This window comes from Vigna angularis, chromosome 4 (assembly GCF_016808095.1).
Source record: "Vigna angularis cultivar LongXiaoDou No.4 chromosome 4, ASM1680809v1, whole genome shotgun sequence".
NCBI lineage: Eukaryota > Viridiplantae > Streptophyta > Magnoliopsida > Fabales > Fabaceae > Vigna > Vigna angularis.
The window spans coordinates 12626942-12645077 of NC_068973.1; the positions used below are offsets into that span (position 1 = coordinate 12626942).

Genomic DNA, 18136 nt, shown 5'->3' on the forward strand with positions numbered 1-18136 from the left:
TTGTCTTGATTTATCATCATGTGCTATTATTTTTAGAGAAAATTAGAATGAATATAAAGATAGTTTTAATGTCGAGTTTACAAGGATCGTTTATTCTTTCATCCACAAGCTTGAAACTTTAAAAAACTTTAATTAGAAAATAATTCTTTTAGTTTATCATGATTTTTTTATCAACAGTGGTTCATTAAAATCTAGAACAAGACAACGTCAGTGCTTACAAGTTTCTTATAATTTTTGTAAATAAAATTATTGTGTTAACAAGTTAAGCTAATTTAACTTTGATTGATAGAAAATAATATAAATTTTTTACTTTTTTACCTTTCTATATTTATTTAGATTTTTTTCATGATAAATATAGTTGATCTATATTTAGTAAAATTTAATTTTTATCATGAATTCGATAGGAATTCCATTATTTGTATTATTTTATTTTATTTCATGTTTATTCATTTCAAAGATTCCTATTTGTGCAAAATTATCTTAAATAGGTTCTCGTATTTTTTTATCTCAATTAGGTCCTTATTTTTGTAAAATTGAGTCAATTTTAACCTTGCCGTTAATTGGACTGGACGACGTTAAATTTGTTGTCTCGTGGCATGCTGACTGTGCAATGATTAAGCACGTGACAGTGGAACTTCACACTCCTCTCGGTCTGGTAGGTGGTCGACCTGGAGTTTGGCCACTCGGCCTTGTAGTGGGTTGGCCTGGAATTCGGTCACTCGGTCTAGTGGTCAAGTTTGGTCACTCGGTCTGGTGGTACCAAGAGACCGACCACCAGACCGAGTGACCGAACTCTAGGCTGACCACCCACCAAGCCCACTGACCATCAGAACGAGTCACCGACCGACCACTAGACCGAGTGTCCTTATTTGTATTTAAAACTTAAAATAAAATAAATTCCACCACATTGTGTCACGTCACTAAAAATTACACCGTCAGCAGGCCAAGACACAAATTTATATCGTCCACAGCAATTAACGGCACGAGCATTATTGACTTAATTTTACATAAACAGGAATCCAATTGAGCACTTTCAAAATACAAGACCTAATTGACACAAATTTGCAGAACCTCCTCTGAAATGATTAAATCTTTATTTTATTTTATTTTATTTTATTTTTAATAACTTTTCATTTATTTTTTTTAATAATTTTTCATGTGATAAAAAATGATTTATGTGCTTTAAAACGTCATTTACGCGTAATAATAGCATCCATCACCGCATCTGGAACACAGGGTGAAAAGGGAACAAGAACAGGCAATCACAATACAAATACCTTGAATCCTGATATGAAGCCCGGTATCGAACCATTTATTTTGAACCAAATAATAACGTCAGATTCACTGTTTCACTACCAGCATCTAAAGTCAAATTTGAAATCAGATTCTCAAGTACAAAGAAAATCAAACGAATATTACCAACAAGCTTTCTACACAAGCTTTCCAGAATAAATGAGATCACGATTTTAGTTCACAGCTTAATCAATATTCTAGATTAAAAAAATATAAATTGCTCAACTTCATATTTCAGGGATACCAAAATAGTACTTGAGTTTCTCTTACCAGCAACCCATACCCAAACTTTTGGTGGGACAATTTCCTAAAGCTTTGCCGTCAACCCACTCGGAATTGGCTTCGAAGAACCATTATCCTTAATTTCATTATCTTTAGAATCCATTTCACATGTATTAGGTGGGACGTCTACTGCAGGGGAACAATTGAAGAATCCATGAGGCTGCACAAAAGGGAGCTTTGTAGGTCAGACTAATGGAAAACTTCTAGATGCAATGAAAATATGTAGCATGAACAAACTAATAAGATCAACACTCCAAAAAATCAATGACAAAAAACGCATTGATGGTCTTAAAATTAGTAGTCATTTGATGGAAAAGATGTGGTCCAGTGAGCATTTAACACAAAATGATACCAAATAAAAATTTACTGATATTACAGTGCCGTTCAAAGTTCTCTGGATTCAAGCACTAACATTTGAAATTAAAAAAATAAAAATAAAAAAAGGATCAACAAACCACCACATAAAGTTCTCGACAGAAGTCATATAAACAACCAACTGAATCAAGTAATTACCGTGAGCATAAAACCAATGTGCTCTACTGGCATAACCGGCCAGTCTTCCAAACGGGGAACATGTGTGATTCCAAATACATACCTGAAAATAACAGTTAGTCTGAAGAAAATAAGACGAGGGTGGAACGTTCAAGTAAAAGGGAAAAAGAATATGAAGAAACTAATTTTTGACGTTTCAATAAAACAATAAATAAAAAACTGAATAGGCTATTGCTTGATGCAGTTACACACTTCAACATACCACTTTTACTAATTTAGCATAACAAATTTTGTTAAACTGAATACTTTCATGAAGTCCAGTAGGAGTGTGGAAAAAAGGGGGAAGGGTTACCAAAGAACTATATTAGTTTCTTCCAAAGATCGGTTCTGCTTAACCCATGTAGCTAGTCCTTCACTAACACGCGGATTTTGATTTGGAAATTCTCCTCCAGGAAACATCTCATTACGTGAATATGTTGTTACCCAGAAATTATGCTTCAAGAAAGCAGCTCTTCTTAAAAACTTGGCTTCCGAACCTGCCAACGGTAAGCAGTTTGAGCCAGGTACCAGCTTGTATCCCGTCAACTGGCCAGTTCTATTGCATGTTCTAGTGTTCCTTACCTGAAGAATTATTAAAATATTATCAGGTCTCGAACAAAACCCAAAAAGTCAAAAACAGTTAGAACCATGTTCGAATATAACATACAAAGACCTGCTTTTAAATGAAAGTTGGACGCAAGATGCCAACCCACAATAAGTAAACATTTTCGGGTGATAAAACCTAGAATTTTCAGCACAAGGTACAAAAGACACCGATTTGAAATTGTTTTCTTCCATAAGAAACCAATAAAAAAATTTAACAGACACTTATATGATATGATTGTATAGGCTGTGTAACAGCAATTTCTCATCATTGCAATCAAGTATTCAACAGTTTGACAAAATACAAAATTACCAATGTGGAGAAATCATATTCCAGAAGAAACCAATCAAATTACGAACAGTTTAACACCGATAATCAGAAGTTGGCTATAAAACCCACAGAAGACTTACAATCCAATGTCGAGCAGTCAAAGAATTACAATCTCGCATGGCTTCCAATTCAGATCTAAGCAAAGTCTCTTCAGCATAGAAAGCATTGTTATGAACATTATTCTCACCTGGTTCCTCAATTTTCATATTGACCTCCACAACCTACCAAACATCTTGAAAGAGTAAGAGTGTGTGCATAGAAAATAATTTGATAAATAGTTTATTGGAGTAAGAGAAAGCTGTTCACAAGTAAAATTACAAATAAATCACGAAAGTATCCAATTCTGTTATTTCCATGTTAAAATAACAGTAAAATAGGCTTCTGAATACCTAAGGAACGGACGAGAGATATCACAAACTTGCAACTTCGGGCTGGGATGAAATAAAAAATTAGGAAGTTTACATAAATCATGGTGAAAAAGTGGAGCACTTAATGAGTTTTGTGTATAAATGTTGACGAGTTCACTCTAAAATTATAATCAATAATCCTTTAAGATGAAACATTATTGGAGAAAATATGCTTTAAAGGTCTTCAGATATTTCTGCAGGATGAGAACTTACAGAGACTAGGACTATCGCAATGACCACTTTACTCATGTTTTAATCAAAATAGGTATGCAATGACCACTTAAATTGATTCATCTAGCACTTAAAAAGTACAAAGGATAAAATAGAAGTTAATTCTATTATAAATTAATGTTTATTAACAGAGACATAAAATGATAAAGCATAACCTAGTTAGGGGGGTTCGTAATACGGTTTGGTGCGGTTTGTTTTGAACATTAAAAAAAGAAAAGAAAAAAAAACACCGAACCAAACCAAACCAATTTTTAAAAATTTGATTTAGATCGGTTTTGCGGCTTTATTATATAATTTAGTATATGTATTTAGTCTTAATCTTTTTTAAACAATGGCTTAATCTTATATGATAATGAACAATTTCATTCTTCAGTCAACTATAATTAAATATTTGTTTTTTCAACATTACACTACTTTTACAACCAAGGAAAAAACAAAACACAAATGTGTTTATGTTGTATCTATACATTGTGGCATAAATACTACATAATCCCTAGAATCTACCTCTCATAAGCCTAATAAATCTGCTGTACACGTCTATACAATATTGCAAGAAATTCAAAACATAAACATCAATCTTAGTATACGGATTGCTTTTCTAATAATTTCTCTTTTTGGCTTTAGCACTTTTCTCCCTCAAAACTAATAATGTAACATTCACACCATCAAGTAAACTCTTCCTCCACCTCATTCATGTGTTAAACATATTATTTTATAAGTATGAACCAAGTTAGGTACATTAACTTTTCGTCTCATATACGTATTCTCTAGTATATAATTGAAATAATAATTAATATAGTAATATTTAAATAATTGATTTTGGTTCAATTTGTCTTTTTTCAGTTCTGAATTCAAAATTTTCGATTTTTATTGGTTATCAATTTTTTGGATTGGTTACGGTTAGTTTTTTTAGTTCGGTAACCTCGTAAAGTAAAATTTAGTAACTAAATGGAAATTACCTGATTCAAAGCTTCACCTGGTTTAGAATCAACAGACATGTCCATACGAGCAACAAAAAAGTGTTGATGAACTGGTGCATATAGACCAGGTGCAATCATGGTTCCATATTTTCTAAACTCTCCAGGCAGCAAGGCCCCTAGGCTAAGAATTCCAGTAAGCTTGACTTCAGCTTCAATCCTTCCATCCTGAAAAAACACACACCACCATTTTCCAGAGTTAAATATCATACGACGGCAATATAAAAATAATGCATGAAAAAGTAAACCACAAATTTGAAGCTGAAAGTTCCTTCAACCAAAAATACAAAGGATAAACAGATGAGGAGTCTTTCAATAATTCAAAGGGTGATCAGATACTGATGCTTGTGAATTTAACAATAATTAAATTGAGATTAATTTAAAATGGCATTGATGTATGCTAATTTATCTTAAAAGGATATGAAACCCACTTGCCTGATAAAAGTGCCAAAAAAATCCATACTCATAGTTAGCCACGGTACACATGAAAGATGCAGTAAGTCTCCTAGATCTTCGGACTTCTGCTAAGCCAGTTCTCCAGTCTTGATGCTTCCAGAGAATTCCGTGATCCTCTTCATGTAAACATACACAGTTTTCAATTGTTTCCACCCCACCGGTGAAATTAGTGAAGTGAGCATCAAAATACTTGATGTAGCCCAAACAATCACATCCCTGTAACAACAAACATTGAGCTCAGACTATAAGTCCCATTCACGGAGAACAATGTCAGATTAGAAGAAGCAAGAGGACATATATGATATTCTAAAAACCTTCTTGAGGGAATGTGCATTTTTTCCCAAGCCATCTTCCCCAGCATCAAAAGCATTTTTCCGATAATGTGGGTCGTTGGGATCTCCATACGGAACAACCATCTCCACAAAACTCAGCCTATGAGCAACAGGCCTTCGTCCATGACTACCATCAACATATGCAACAGAATATATAACCAAACCTTCTTTGGGTGTGAATCCAATACGAAAATTCCACTGTTAACAAATGAACAAGAAAGGCAAGTTATATATATCAAGTTTCAAATTATAGTTTCAATGAGTCAACTCTTTTGACATTTCCAGTGACAAATTCAAAAAAAGTAACCTAACATCTACCTTCTGCCATTCAACAAAATACCCATTGACACGGAAGCTTGGACCTTCAGGCTGAATAATTTGCAACGGTTTTACGTCACTTCTATCAGAGCCACCTCTGGTTTCACCCGGAGTATAATTCCTCAAGGGATCAACTGGTGGAAGGGGAACAAGTTTACGATCTTCAAACTCTATCACCACCATGTTTTGCATATCAACAAGAACATAGATGCCCTCAACTGGGCGGGCATAGCCATTTTCCATGGGGCAGTCACTCTCAGATTGGCAAAATATGAGGGGTTTAGCAAGTCTTCTCCCAGGCGCATCTGCTTCACTATAATAACCAACACACCTGCGACAGGGTTATGCAGAACAAAAGTTTCAATACAAGTAATGCAAAGGGAACGAATAATAATGTCTCCAGACAAGAGATCCATCAACAATGAATATCCAACTAAAATTACCAGGGATCGACCATTACAAGGTCCATGTCTTCAATACCCCTTTTCTTCATAGCCTCAATAAATGGGGGAAAACTTTTGACTACAGCCTCACATTCTGCATATTCCTCAGCATCCTGAATATAGAGAGAATTTTAAGGAATTGAGGTTTGTAGAATATTAAAACTGCAGCAGCTTGAAAATGTTGGACATATGCGCAGAGATAAATCACTTCACAGCTTTTCAAAACTTTACACTTCTAATTATCTTGAATAACAAAACTTGGACATCCAATTTCAGATTTAAACTTTACCAATACACTAAATCAATCACTGTTATTTCCCACTGATGGCAACGGGGCGACATGCAGTTTTGACCATTTAATTTGTAGTTTGTTGGGTTGAAAAAACCAATACGTGAAAGATATAAGTAGAGCAAGCATAGATTGAAAAATCTTTAGATTAAATTCTTTTTGTAATCAATACAGACAACCCAAAAAATTAGTGTGACAAATATGTAGAAACACTAAACAAATTATTTTGGTTAAATTTAATTTTTTAATCAGGTTTGTTATTCACTGTTCGTAAAGGAAACTGTCATAGTCTCATTCATAAGTAAAAGCAAGCCAACTAACTATAGAGAAAGCTATCAACACATTCAGTGACTGGTTCCAAAAATGTCTGCCAAAATCTAAACCATCATTAAGGGGTAAAATTATTTAAAAACAATAAATTACCACACGATGGTTAGAAAAGGAATCAGAAGTCATAAGGTAAAGACCAACATACCATTGGAGGCTGAACATCAGGAACAATATGTGATGAAATTACTTTTCCTCGGTGATGACCACCTCGAGTTACAGCATGTACTTGTGACAACTCAACAATCCATATACTAGTCAAGTTAGATTTCTTATTGTAAACAACAAGTCTAGCACATCTTGGAGGGAGTTTAGTTGGAATTAAAGGTCCTCCTCTAGTTCTGGGCAGTAATGATGGTTGGAAAGGCGGAAAGAAATATGCATCTGCCAGTGCAACAACATTTTTATCGGGCTCCAGTAAAACTACTTCAATGAAGCGCATACTATCTCTAAGCTGTAAGATATAATAGAATCGGGAAGGAGATGAAACATCATAAGTAATCACTACTTGAACTCATTTAATTGTTTCCAGCACCATCCAACTTTCACTTAAACAAAGAATAAAAATACAAATACAAAAAAAAATCATACTGTAGCTGACAACCTCAGGAGTAGCTCCAGCGGCCCTCACAGTTGCCACGGCCACTGATATTTCAGCAGAAGTTAAAGGGTCCAAAGGGTGGCTGGACTGGGGCCTTGGCATTGCAGTGACTCCTATGCAATATTACAACAAAAATAGTAACATAGTTTAGCTATAATTAAAAAAATGCGAAAGCAATCAGAACCAACATTCAAGAACTTTCAAAAAAATGTTAAGAGTACTTGTTAGATTTCCTTCTGACTTGTTAGTTCTAAACACTGTTTTCTAAACAAGTTGCCACCACTCAGCAATCAATACCTCATCCAAAATATAAGTTCGGAAAAACTAAAATCCCAAAAACCGAAACAGATGAGAAGCATTCATGTTCTCTCGTTCTCACTTGAGTTTCGTGTTCCCAACTCGAGAGTGGTTATCATTTCCATGATTAAAAGCATACGACGATAAATACACGCAAGCACACAATCGTTTGCCACATATCATTTCACATACCATCCTCGTAATATACATAGCAGCATGAGTCAGCCATATCGTTTTTAATTACTCATGGTTCTTCATACCTTAACAGCACAATCCTACATTTTAGTCTGTTAAACGAGATCAAAAATATATACGTAGACATGAATGATCTCTAGGCATAGAGAGAGGAGCTTAAGGATTATTCTGTTGCTGCAAATAAGTAATTAAACCCTTTTTTTGTATTTTAATTTTTTTTTAAATTGAGGTATTCGATTTGATGTGACGTAAAAAAGAGAAAGAGAAGTGAAAAGATGTTATGTTAGGTACCCTTGGCAGCAGAGGCATTGGTGGAGGAATCGACGGGACGAATGAGAGGGACGTCGGTGGCGGCGTTCCACTCCTGCGGCGGGGCGGCGGCACGGGGAATGGCGGCGGAGTCGGCGGCGGGACAGCAAGAAGAGGACGGCGGCGGCGGTAGTGGTGGCGTCGCCTTTTGCGAAGCTGTGGCCATTGCAGAGGATTCGCTATCTCACCGATTCCGCCACCCCAATAGGTCTCAGCACAGTACACTGACATACAGCAATTCACCCTCCTATTCTTCTTTTTCTTCTTCTTCTTGTTCTTCTTCTTCTTCCTTCTTGTTCTTCTTCTTCTTCCACTGCACCAGCAACGTGATCTGAAACAAAGAAACAAACCGCCAGAGAAAGTGCAATGAATGAATAAATAGGAAGCAGAGCCAGCTGTGATGATGGACACGAAAAAAAGACTAACTCTGCTTATATACTGCCAGATCAAGCCACGTGTTTTGAGTTTTAACTCTCCTAATTCTCTTCTTTTCCCATACCATTATCATCGTTAATTACTCTTCCTATAGCAAAATCTTACTCCATTAGCAACGCGAATCTTCATCTTAATTGTAATATTATTTTTTTTTGTAAGATCACAGCTAATAAATACCAACGGTAACATTTTATATGGTTTTTAATAAAATGTAAAATTGACGCATAAAATTAAGGCTAAGATTTCAGTTAAGGCATGAGAAAAGTGAGATCCATTATATCACATGCAACTGAAGAATAAAATTAGAAAACCTAATGAAAAATTAAGGAAAGATAGTGTAGTTGGGTGTACGTATTTGGATGGAGCTGAAATGATTCTTTGATACAGAGTTTTACATTAAAATAGTTTAATTTGATTTTTGTATGTTTTTAAAGTAGATTACAAATTTTGATATCGCATTGAAAAAACATAACACATTAAATATTTAAGGTGACATTTGCAGTATTATTTATCATTTACACTTCAATATCACGTGCAACTTATATTATCATGTTGTTATCTTAATGGGAAAAGATTAACTTTTTTAATGAAAACAAGAATTATATTAAAATGAAAAAAATTGAAAAATAATACTAAATAATTTTGAGAAAAAAATATATTATACCTAAAAATGAATTAAAGTTGATGAGATTTGGAAACAGGATAAAAAAAAGAGAATGGGGTAAGAGAGGGAGAGGACTTATCAATGGGGTCAATACGATAAGCTGGTGGGCGGGTTGATAGGACGATCTGCTTTTGGGTTTGTACGCTTTCATAAAGTCCAAACAAGTAATAATAACCATTTTTGACATGACAACCATGCTTTGCTTCATTCTATGAAAGCAGGCCAAATTAACAAGCAAGCCACTGTCACTGAATCAGGGTACGTCTCTTTTGTGTCTATTGACATTAATTTTACGATAAGGTTCAGAGGTGACCCTATTAAAAGTTAAGAAGGAAAAATTATGTATAGTCAATACAATACATATAATTTATTAAAGCTTCTTTGTATAATTTGAAGTAGGGAATGAGAAAGGAGAGAGGAGAAAGGAGAGAGGAGAAAGGAGAGAGGAGAAAGGAGAAAGGAGAAAGTGAAAATCGAAACAAAAATATACATGTTTTGATAAGTGAAAAGTATGAAGGAAAAGTTTGATAGTAATTTAAGACAGGATCGCGACATGTTAACATTGTTTTTTTTATAACTTTTTCATAACTGTAATGTGTCAACACAATATTGAAGGAGGTTAAAATAATTATTTTATTTGAAAAAGGTAACATGGAAAAGTATAATCAAAATACCCTTACCTTTTTCATTTAGAAAAAGAGGGTTCATTCTTTCTATAATTCAAATTCTTCGTTCTCTTTTCACTCTCCGTTCTCTCTCCAGTTCTCCATTCTCTTTGTACTCTCATTCAAGGTGTGTCTTCTTCTCTGTTGAAGGTTTGACTTTTCTTTGTTGAAGGTGTCTCGTTTTTCTGTTGAAGGTATGTCCTTTCTTTCTTTAAGGTCTCGTTTTTGTTTTTGTAAATGAAAACTCTCTTTTGTTTGTTCAAGGTCTCACCTTTTTGGTTTGATTCTGAAGATTGTATTGCGCGAAATGGAATTGTCCGGTGAGAGCAAGGTATATGTCGTATGATCTTTGGTTTTTTCCTATCTCGTTTCGGTTTTTGCCCTTTCCTTTATTGTTAGAATTTCCTTTTAGGGTTTTATACAATTGTAATTTTTATTAAATTCTAGTTCGTTGATGATGTCGGTGCATCAAGCAAAGAAATTTGTCACTCTCTGTGAAAGCATCAGCTAATACAATTGGAGAGGATTTGAAAGAACAAAAAAACCAACATGTTAAAAACAACCTTATGAAGGAATGACGATGAAAGCGTTACAAGAGTAAAGCTTGTAGAACCTCGTACATTGGATATCGTCCGAAACATGAGTGAGTTTTGTATTTAGTGATTATTGGCAGTAGGAGATCAATGTAGATAGATGTAAATGTAAATGTAAATATATTGAAATAAATATTTTGAATGTTAATAAAGATGCAGGTTATTCCCTTTGTGATTGCCATTTTCATTTGAATTGTTGTTGGTCATCGTTGTTGATCATTCATCGGTTTTTATATTCCATTTCAATGTCCTTCAGAATCGAAATTTTCCATGTCCATTGTGGATGAAAGTCCATTTTTAGGCAAGACATGCCTTGGTAATCGATTACATCATCCTTGTAATCGATTACCAGGGTCTAAATGACTTTTTGTTCAGAAATTTGGTGCGCACTACCTGGCTATAACATTCGCACTCCTAGGGTAGATTTTTTACATTAAGGAGGATTTTTTGAATATTTTGCAATGGGTAACACGTCTTGGTAATGGTTGATGGTGAGAAGTGCTTGTAAACCGTAGTTTGCCTACTCCATTGTGGAGGAAAGACCCAATGTGGTTGTAAAGTGTAATTTGCGTACCCCATGACCGTTAAACTCACTCACCTATCTAAAATAAGAAACATGAAACATTAACCTGAAAGTAAACTCATTTAGGAAGCTTAGAAAAACATTGGTTTTGGGAAATTAACTGCACCTAATATAATGGTCTAAAAATTATGAGTTAGTAGTCATCTCAAAACTCTTTGAGTCTAGATTCCAATAAAATAAGAATCAACTCATTTGGAATTCGGTGGAGAAAGTTAAGAGCAAAACAAGCAGCAAAGGTCAGAAAAACAGAGTTGGAGAGTGTTGTTCATCCAGTTGAGGAGTATAGTTGAAATTTTTGTACAAATGACCATTTTTCCTCAGGTAATCAATTACAAGACCCCTGTAATCGATTACCAAGGCATAAAATGGTAAGAAATGCTTATGGAGCTCATCTAACTTACATGAAAGCACCCAAATGACATTTTTTCTCAACAATTCAATGACCTAACATGTTCATTGTTGCACTAAACACCACTCATGACCATTAAACTCACTCACCCATCTAAAATAACAAACATGAAACAATAACTTGAAATTAAACTCATTTAGGAAGCTTAGAAAAACGTTGATTTTGGGAAATTAATTGCACCTAGTACAGTGGTCTAAAAACTTAGTTAGCAGTCATTTGAAAGCTCTTTGAGTCTAGATGCCAACAAAACAAGAATCAACTTATTTGGAGTTTGGTGGAGAAAGTTAAGAGCAAAATAAGTAGCAAAGGTAAGAAAAACAGCATTGGGGAGTGTTGTTCATCCAGCTGGGGAGTATAGTTGAATTTTCTGTACAAATGACCATTTTTCCTCTGATAATCGATTACAAGACCCTTGTAATCGATTACCAAGGCAGAAAATGGCCACAAATGCTTATGGAACTCATCTAACTTGCATGAAAGCACCTAAATGACATTTTTTTCTCAACAAGTGTAAATTGTTGAAGTAAACACCATCCATGATTAATAAACTCAACCATCCATCATAAAAAGTGGAAAAACTCGCCCAAAAACACAGAAAAACTATAACAAAATTGAAATTGTATTCATCAAAATTGAAATTTTATTGATATAATATTTAATAAGTACATATTATCCATCATTTTTAATGTCGTTTTCTATACTAAAAAGGTTTACAACTCTCATACAATCAAAGTCTCTACACAATAACTCAACATCCTATAATAATTGTAAGTCTAGCAGCACTTGTTCTCTTCACACGTCGTTGTCTAGAATCCAGTCACTTACATATTTTTGTCTAAATCCGAGCAACTCCTCTTGAAATCAACACAATCAACTTAAAGATATTACCACAACACCAAAACCATCAACACATTCATCAAGTCTTTTAACAAATGTAATGTTACTTACATTGGTGCTACCAACCTCGACATTGCGAAAAGCCGAAACCTTGAAGAAAGAACACACCTTTACTCCTTGATGGACATCGAGACAATGGGGAAGAGGCCGAATGTGCTTCGGTGGAGAGGACAACGGGAAAAATCCGCCAACAAAAACAGGGAAGACGAAGAAAGGGAGAAATATGCTTTGGTGGAGAGGAAGAGCGAGACAAAGAAACAATCCAGTGAGACTCTAGTGAAGACACAGTGAGACCAATGGTGGAGAGATTGATACCAATGGTGGAGAGAGAGACGACGGAGAGGGAGTGAGACCATTGAGACTAATGGTGGAGAGATGGGCAAGGGAGAGAGAGTGAGACCGCGAATGAAAAGAAATGTTTGCTACCTTAGATGAAACCGTGAAAAGGAGAAAACCAATTTCTCTTTGCCTTCCCAAAATGCCCTCAACATACATTTCATTTTGGAAAAGTAATATTTGAAATGAACCAATTTTCATCCACCATGTCGCGTTGTCAAAAAGTTGGCAAGATTTGGTTGTTAAAGAAACTTTATCCTTTAAGATAATGTGTCTTAATATGTTTTGGATACATGTTTTGAATGTTTTTGCTTTGATAAAGATATTGTGTCTTAACATGATTCTTTTGGGATCAAGATGAATTTCTATTTGTTTCAAATTGTTAAATTAATCTAATTTTTTTATGTAAAAGTAATTATATCATATGATAGTAAGAAAAGCTAGTGACTTTTTTTATATCGTACATTAATTTATATTATTTAAGTATAGGGGTGACATGATAATTTGATTTGAGAAAATTGGTTTATTTTGATGAATTTTGAATGTTTGATGCTTATTGAACTAAGAGTATAGAGAATCGGTTTGACACATGTTATGTCTTTAGAATTTATGTGAGTATTAATGAATTTAGATACATCAATTGAATGAAATTTGTTTAATTTAAAATTATTTTTAATTAAACATATCAATTTTGGTATCAGAAAGGATTAGCAAATGCTTATATAGAACCATTTGGCTTATACGATATATTTGCTAAGTTTTTTAAATTATGCAGACACATTAAATGAGTCATATTCTCCATAAGAAAAATTCATTTAATTAAAATCTAGAGAGTTTAGACTTTCTTGCTTGTTGATTAAGCCAAAACTCGCTAGCAAGCCTTTAAATAAAAAACCAAAGTTTTAGTTCACTAAGCAAGTCAATATCTCACTAGATCAAATTAGTTTTTGTAAAAAACTTGAGAGCTAAGAGAGAATTGGTCGTTGGATGAGTAAGGTCTCACTAGGTGAGCCTCTCCCAATGGTTAGTTCACTAGTCGAACCAATTTCTTTGTTGAGCGAGTTGTTCTTACAAGAACTTCCAAATGTTGCTCACTAGGTAATGAATGATTATATTTGAAAATAAATTGAGATAAAATGTATGCATGAAGAAAAATATGTGAATAAATATGTGATATGATGTGAACATAGTTATTTTCAAGAAGCTTGGCGTTGTCATTATCTGCACAGAAAAAGAGAGCAAAAGCAAACTAGAAAGAAGTACATTACCTTTATGCATTTAATGTTCTTACGTTAAGAGAACATTTAGGCATGATTCATAGTACAAGCGTTTAGTGTAAGTCTGTGCTTTTCAAAGTAGTATTTCATTTGCTAAAAATTCAGCATTTACTACTCCTTGTTCTATACGTGCTTTTGTCAATCTCTTATAACTAATACGTCATTGTTTGTCTTGCTTCCATTTAACAAGGATGTTCTAGTATATATTTCTCTTAGACGTTTTACTTACTAAAGAATATTTCGATAAGTGTTGTATGTTAAACTTTAAAACTTGAGTTGCTAGACAATCTAGTCTCAATAGACGATTTTTCTTAACATAAAGTGTCACATTATCATGATTTTTCTACTAATTATCATATATACATTAAGTTGTTATTAATATTGTTTAATATCAACCTTGAGTCATAGGGTCCAAAAACTCTATAAATATACATGGTATTTCACTAGAAAAATACACATTCCCTTATACTTACCCTCTTTTACTCAAAACATTCAAACTCTCTTACTGACTTGAGCGTCAAAAGTCTTTTATAGATGGATCTGCACTTATGTTCCAAACCCTCCCGAATGTTCATCAGAGATCTCAAAAGTCATTAAGATCATGCCACCCATCCAAAGGTTCACTCCAAGTCTCCAGTAAGAATATTTGGCACCTATAGTGAGACCGAAAACGAGGTTCTAAAGACGAACCATCAATTCCCTTAAGTCCTCCATTAGGGGTCAACCTTCTTCATTTCTTTTAGACCTAGATTAGAGATTTATGTTTCGATATGTCCAATAGTCTAGTATTACTTATGAATTAAGGCCAAAGGAAGTTTAAATAATCATTCTTTTTCCACTCTTTGAGACATCTTTTAACAATAAACCATAATGAAACTTAATTTCTTCTAAAAAGATTCGACTCTTGATTTATCTATGATTTCAATTAATTAAATGCTTCTGTATGTTATATTTTCAATGCTTAAGCCAACTCTATATAAATATAATGAGTTAATTTATTATAGTATTGATCATCTAAATTTGTAAATAATATCTTTGAGACTCTAAAACAAACAATACATCAAAATGCATAGTAATTGAATCTATCAATGACAATTGACGAACTATAAATCAGAATATTTATGATAATCTGTATCAATTGTGTTTTTCTCTTTTAAAATTACGTAACAAAATCACTTTAATCACATATTCGTTTTAAACTTTAATTAAAATTTTATAATTTAAAAAATAGCTAATTAGAAAAATTAAGTACCTAAAAATTATTTTTAAAAAAGCTATTATAATTAAAAAAGTATAAATCAATGAATTTTTTTATTTTATATAAATAATGCTAATTTACATATTAGTAATTACTTTATAAATTTTTTTATCATAAATATATGATTATAATACATATACTAGTATGTGTAACATCCCAAAAATACAGCAATAAATTATATAATAGAATAATTACATTTAATAATATTTCAGTTCAGTCTTACACTAAGAAAAGCGTACGGTTCTGGCCGAGCGGCCTTACAGAAAGGTTACAACTAAAACTGTACAGGATAAGCAAACCTGACCGAACGGTTTGCTAATGTTTATACCGAATGGTTAAATAAAATCAAAAGAGAAGGGGATCAAACGACCACCTTACTATAACTAGACTACTGACCAAACGTCCTACTGTTCGGTCTTAACTTCAACTTCTACCAAATTTTCTTCTTCCAGCGTATCTTCCAACAGCACGTCCCCTTCTGCTCACATCCACACGGATGATCATTGCAACGACAAGACGAACGTACAAAACAAGACACGACAAAAAACACAGGGTAAGCTTATGTAATTTAATTCATGCATAAACATACATTTCAAACAATCCAACACACAAGGTACATTTCATCATACATATCATACAAAGCCTATTACTAGACTGACTGTCCAGACTGTATGAAATCTGTGTAGCTACAGGCGTTCGTGCACCCGGGTGATGTAGTAACTGGGATGCCCTCAACAGCTGCCACCCGAGGTTAGTCCTATCTATCCAAAGTACCCCTAAGAACTAGGACCTCCTGTCGTTCCCACACATGACCTACCCCCTCTACGTGAGGACGAGTACTCACGGAACATCAGGATGAACAGCCAGCTTAGCATGTCCACAGTCATACTTTACAAATTCCAATATTCATACATGAGTCGTTCCTTCCCGGAACGCTCGTCCATAATCCACAACATTTCCATATCACATTTTCTTCATCTTTCATTAATAAACATCTCATTTAACCACCTCGTACAAAGATTCATGAGAATTCCAAATAACGAACGTTCAACCCGAACTCAGAACTAGACCGAACACGTAGAGCGAGACCAAGAGATCTCAAAGTTAAGAATGGATTTAAGGCCAAGGGGTTGATATCGGGTTGAGAAAGATAACGAGTACAATCATAACTCACCAGAAACTAATGGAATGAACGTCAATTACAACATTGAGCCAATTAGATGAACTGACTCTTGAGAATTTCAATTGAACATCAAAAAGACCAGACCAAGAACGAAGACTCCAGAATGAAACCAATGAATAAGGATATTTCAAGGCATTCAAAACTAATACTCAAAATGATTCACATGAAGAAACCGAACACTTGTGAATACTTAGTTTAATTGAATTTAGTATTAAGAAATCCAAATGTCAGTCAAAGACTGAACACTATAGTGAGCGAGCCCTAGAGAGCTTGAACGAACGCTCGTATTAGGAAGTTTAACTTAAGGAGATAGAACGAGTGTCTGGTATAAGACCAAACACTTGCTTAGGACGAACACTTGGTATAAGACGCGGTGCTACTAAACTTATAGAAAAGAGGCTTGATAAATATACTGAGATACTATTGGAGTAGTATTTAAGAATAACTAAAATATACAATTTCATATATATATATATATATATATATATATATATATATATATATATATATATATATATATATATATATATATACATACTTAAGTTTATAACAGGATATCAAGACAGAACTATGCTTGGCCGAACGCTCAAGTACAGTATTTCGAAATAACTACGCTCGTCCTCAAATAGGATTCTTCCCAAATGAAAAAAATCCACTACTAACCAAATTCACTAGAAAACCGAACGGTCAAGGACCGTTCAGTAACGAACGTACACTTTCTTAGGGGAATTCATATCAGGATCATTTATATTCCAACTCATTTATTAACATATAGTTTCACAACTTTATACATTCATATCATAATCAATTTTCATAAGATCAAACACCCATAACATAGCAATTAATCATACTTCATATAATTGATCAATTCAACGAACGTACATGTCATTCAAACATCATGCAAATTAAATCATATAAGTTTCCCTTACCTTTTAAGGTAGTCGAACGTTCACAGATACGAACTAGGGTTCTCCTTCTAACAAAGGCCTTAACGTTCTACAGCACGTTCTAAGAACTATAACCAACATAAAACCAGAAAGATACTCGAATGATAGGATCAACTCATGCAACCAAGAATCTGGGTTTGCATGTTACAGAAAACACACGAATGGAGGAAGGATGAACTTACCAGTTCAGAATCCTAAACTGATCAGTTCAAACGATCGTCCTCTACGCCGAAAGAGTAGAACTAGTGCCTGAACGGTGATCGGAGAAGAGAAGAGGTGAGAATTGATAGAGAGAAGGGAAAGATTTTTAGAGAGAAGGAGGAGAAAAATGAGAATTTCAGAGTCTGGGAAGAAGGGTGCATGCAGAAGAGAGTGACGGAAATTTTCAGAAAAAGTCAGTTTTGCTTCCCACGTCTAAACGAGCGTCCGCTCATCTGCTGACACCTGTCTTCCACTATCTGATTTCCAAATCCTCGTTGCTTGACACTTGGCGTCCGTTCATAGGGGGTTTTTGGGTGCGTTTTTAATGGTTCTGACATTATGTGTGTCGCAACCGGAATCGCGACGGGACGACGATCCAAAAAGAAACGGGTTTTGAAAAGAGATTTTGGAGTCGCCACCATAGTTTATTATGGAAAACTACGGAAAAACCATAAAATAATAAGAC

General features: G+C 34.2%; 1 protein-coding gene across 3 annotated transcripts; it reads right to left on the reverse strand.

The window, feature by feature from the left end:
- Nucleotides 1–1286: 1286 nt before the first annotated feature.
- On the reverse strand, nt 1287–8626 carry LOC108331906 (amine oxidase [copper-containing] zeta, peroxisomal). 3 transcript variants are annotated; one of them, XM_017566909.2, is made up of 12 exons: nt 8205–8626; nt 7425–7534; nt 6969–7274; nt 6205–6317; nt 5762–6092; nt 5426–5641; nt 5091–5327; nt 4638–4823; nt 3121–3261; nt 2420–2688; nt 2089–2170; nt 1287–1735 (listed from the first exon to the last, which is right to left on the reverse strand). In XM_017566909.2, the coding sequence occupies exons 1-12, from the start codon at nt 8386–8388 to the stop codon at nt 1601–1603; spliced, it is 2310 nt and encodes a 769-aa protein (XP_017422398.1). In that variant the 5' UTR covers nt 8389–8626; the 3' UTR covers nt 1287–1600. The 3 variants fall into 3 exon arrangements, with proteins under 3 accessions (XP_017422398.1, XP_017422399.1, XP_052732274.1); XM_017566910.2 differs by having other exon boundaries at nt 6969–7204; nt 7412–7534; XM_052876314.1 differs by lacking the exon at nt 6969–7274 and having other exon boundaries at nt 8205–8625.
- Between the last annotated feature and the right edge of the window lie 9510 nt (nt 8627–18136).

What these genes read in the sequence shown, in the direction of transcription:
- LOC108331906 (XM_017566909.2), bottom strand. Translation starts at nt 8,388, where the DNA reads ATGGCCACAGCTTCGCAAAAGGCGACGCCACCACTACCGCCGCCGCCG. An exon ending in CTTGTAATGGTCGATCCCTG is followed by an intron (nt 6,093 to 6,204) that starts GTAATTTTAGTT and finishes ACCCTGTCGCAG; the next exon opens with GTGTGTTGGTTATTATAGTG. An exon ending in ATTTTGTTGAATGGCAGAAG is followed by an intron (nt 5,642 to 5,761) that starts GTAGATGTTAGG and finishes ATTTGTTAACAG; the next exon opens with TGGAATTTTCGTATTGGATT.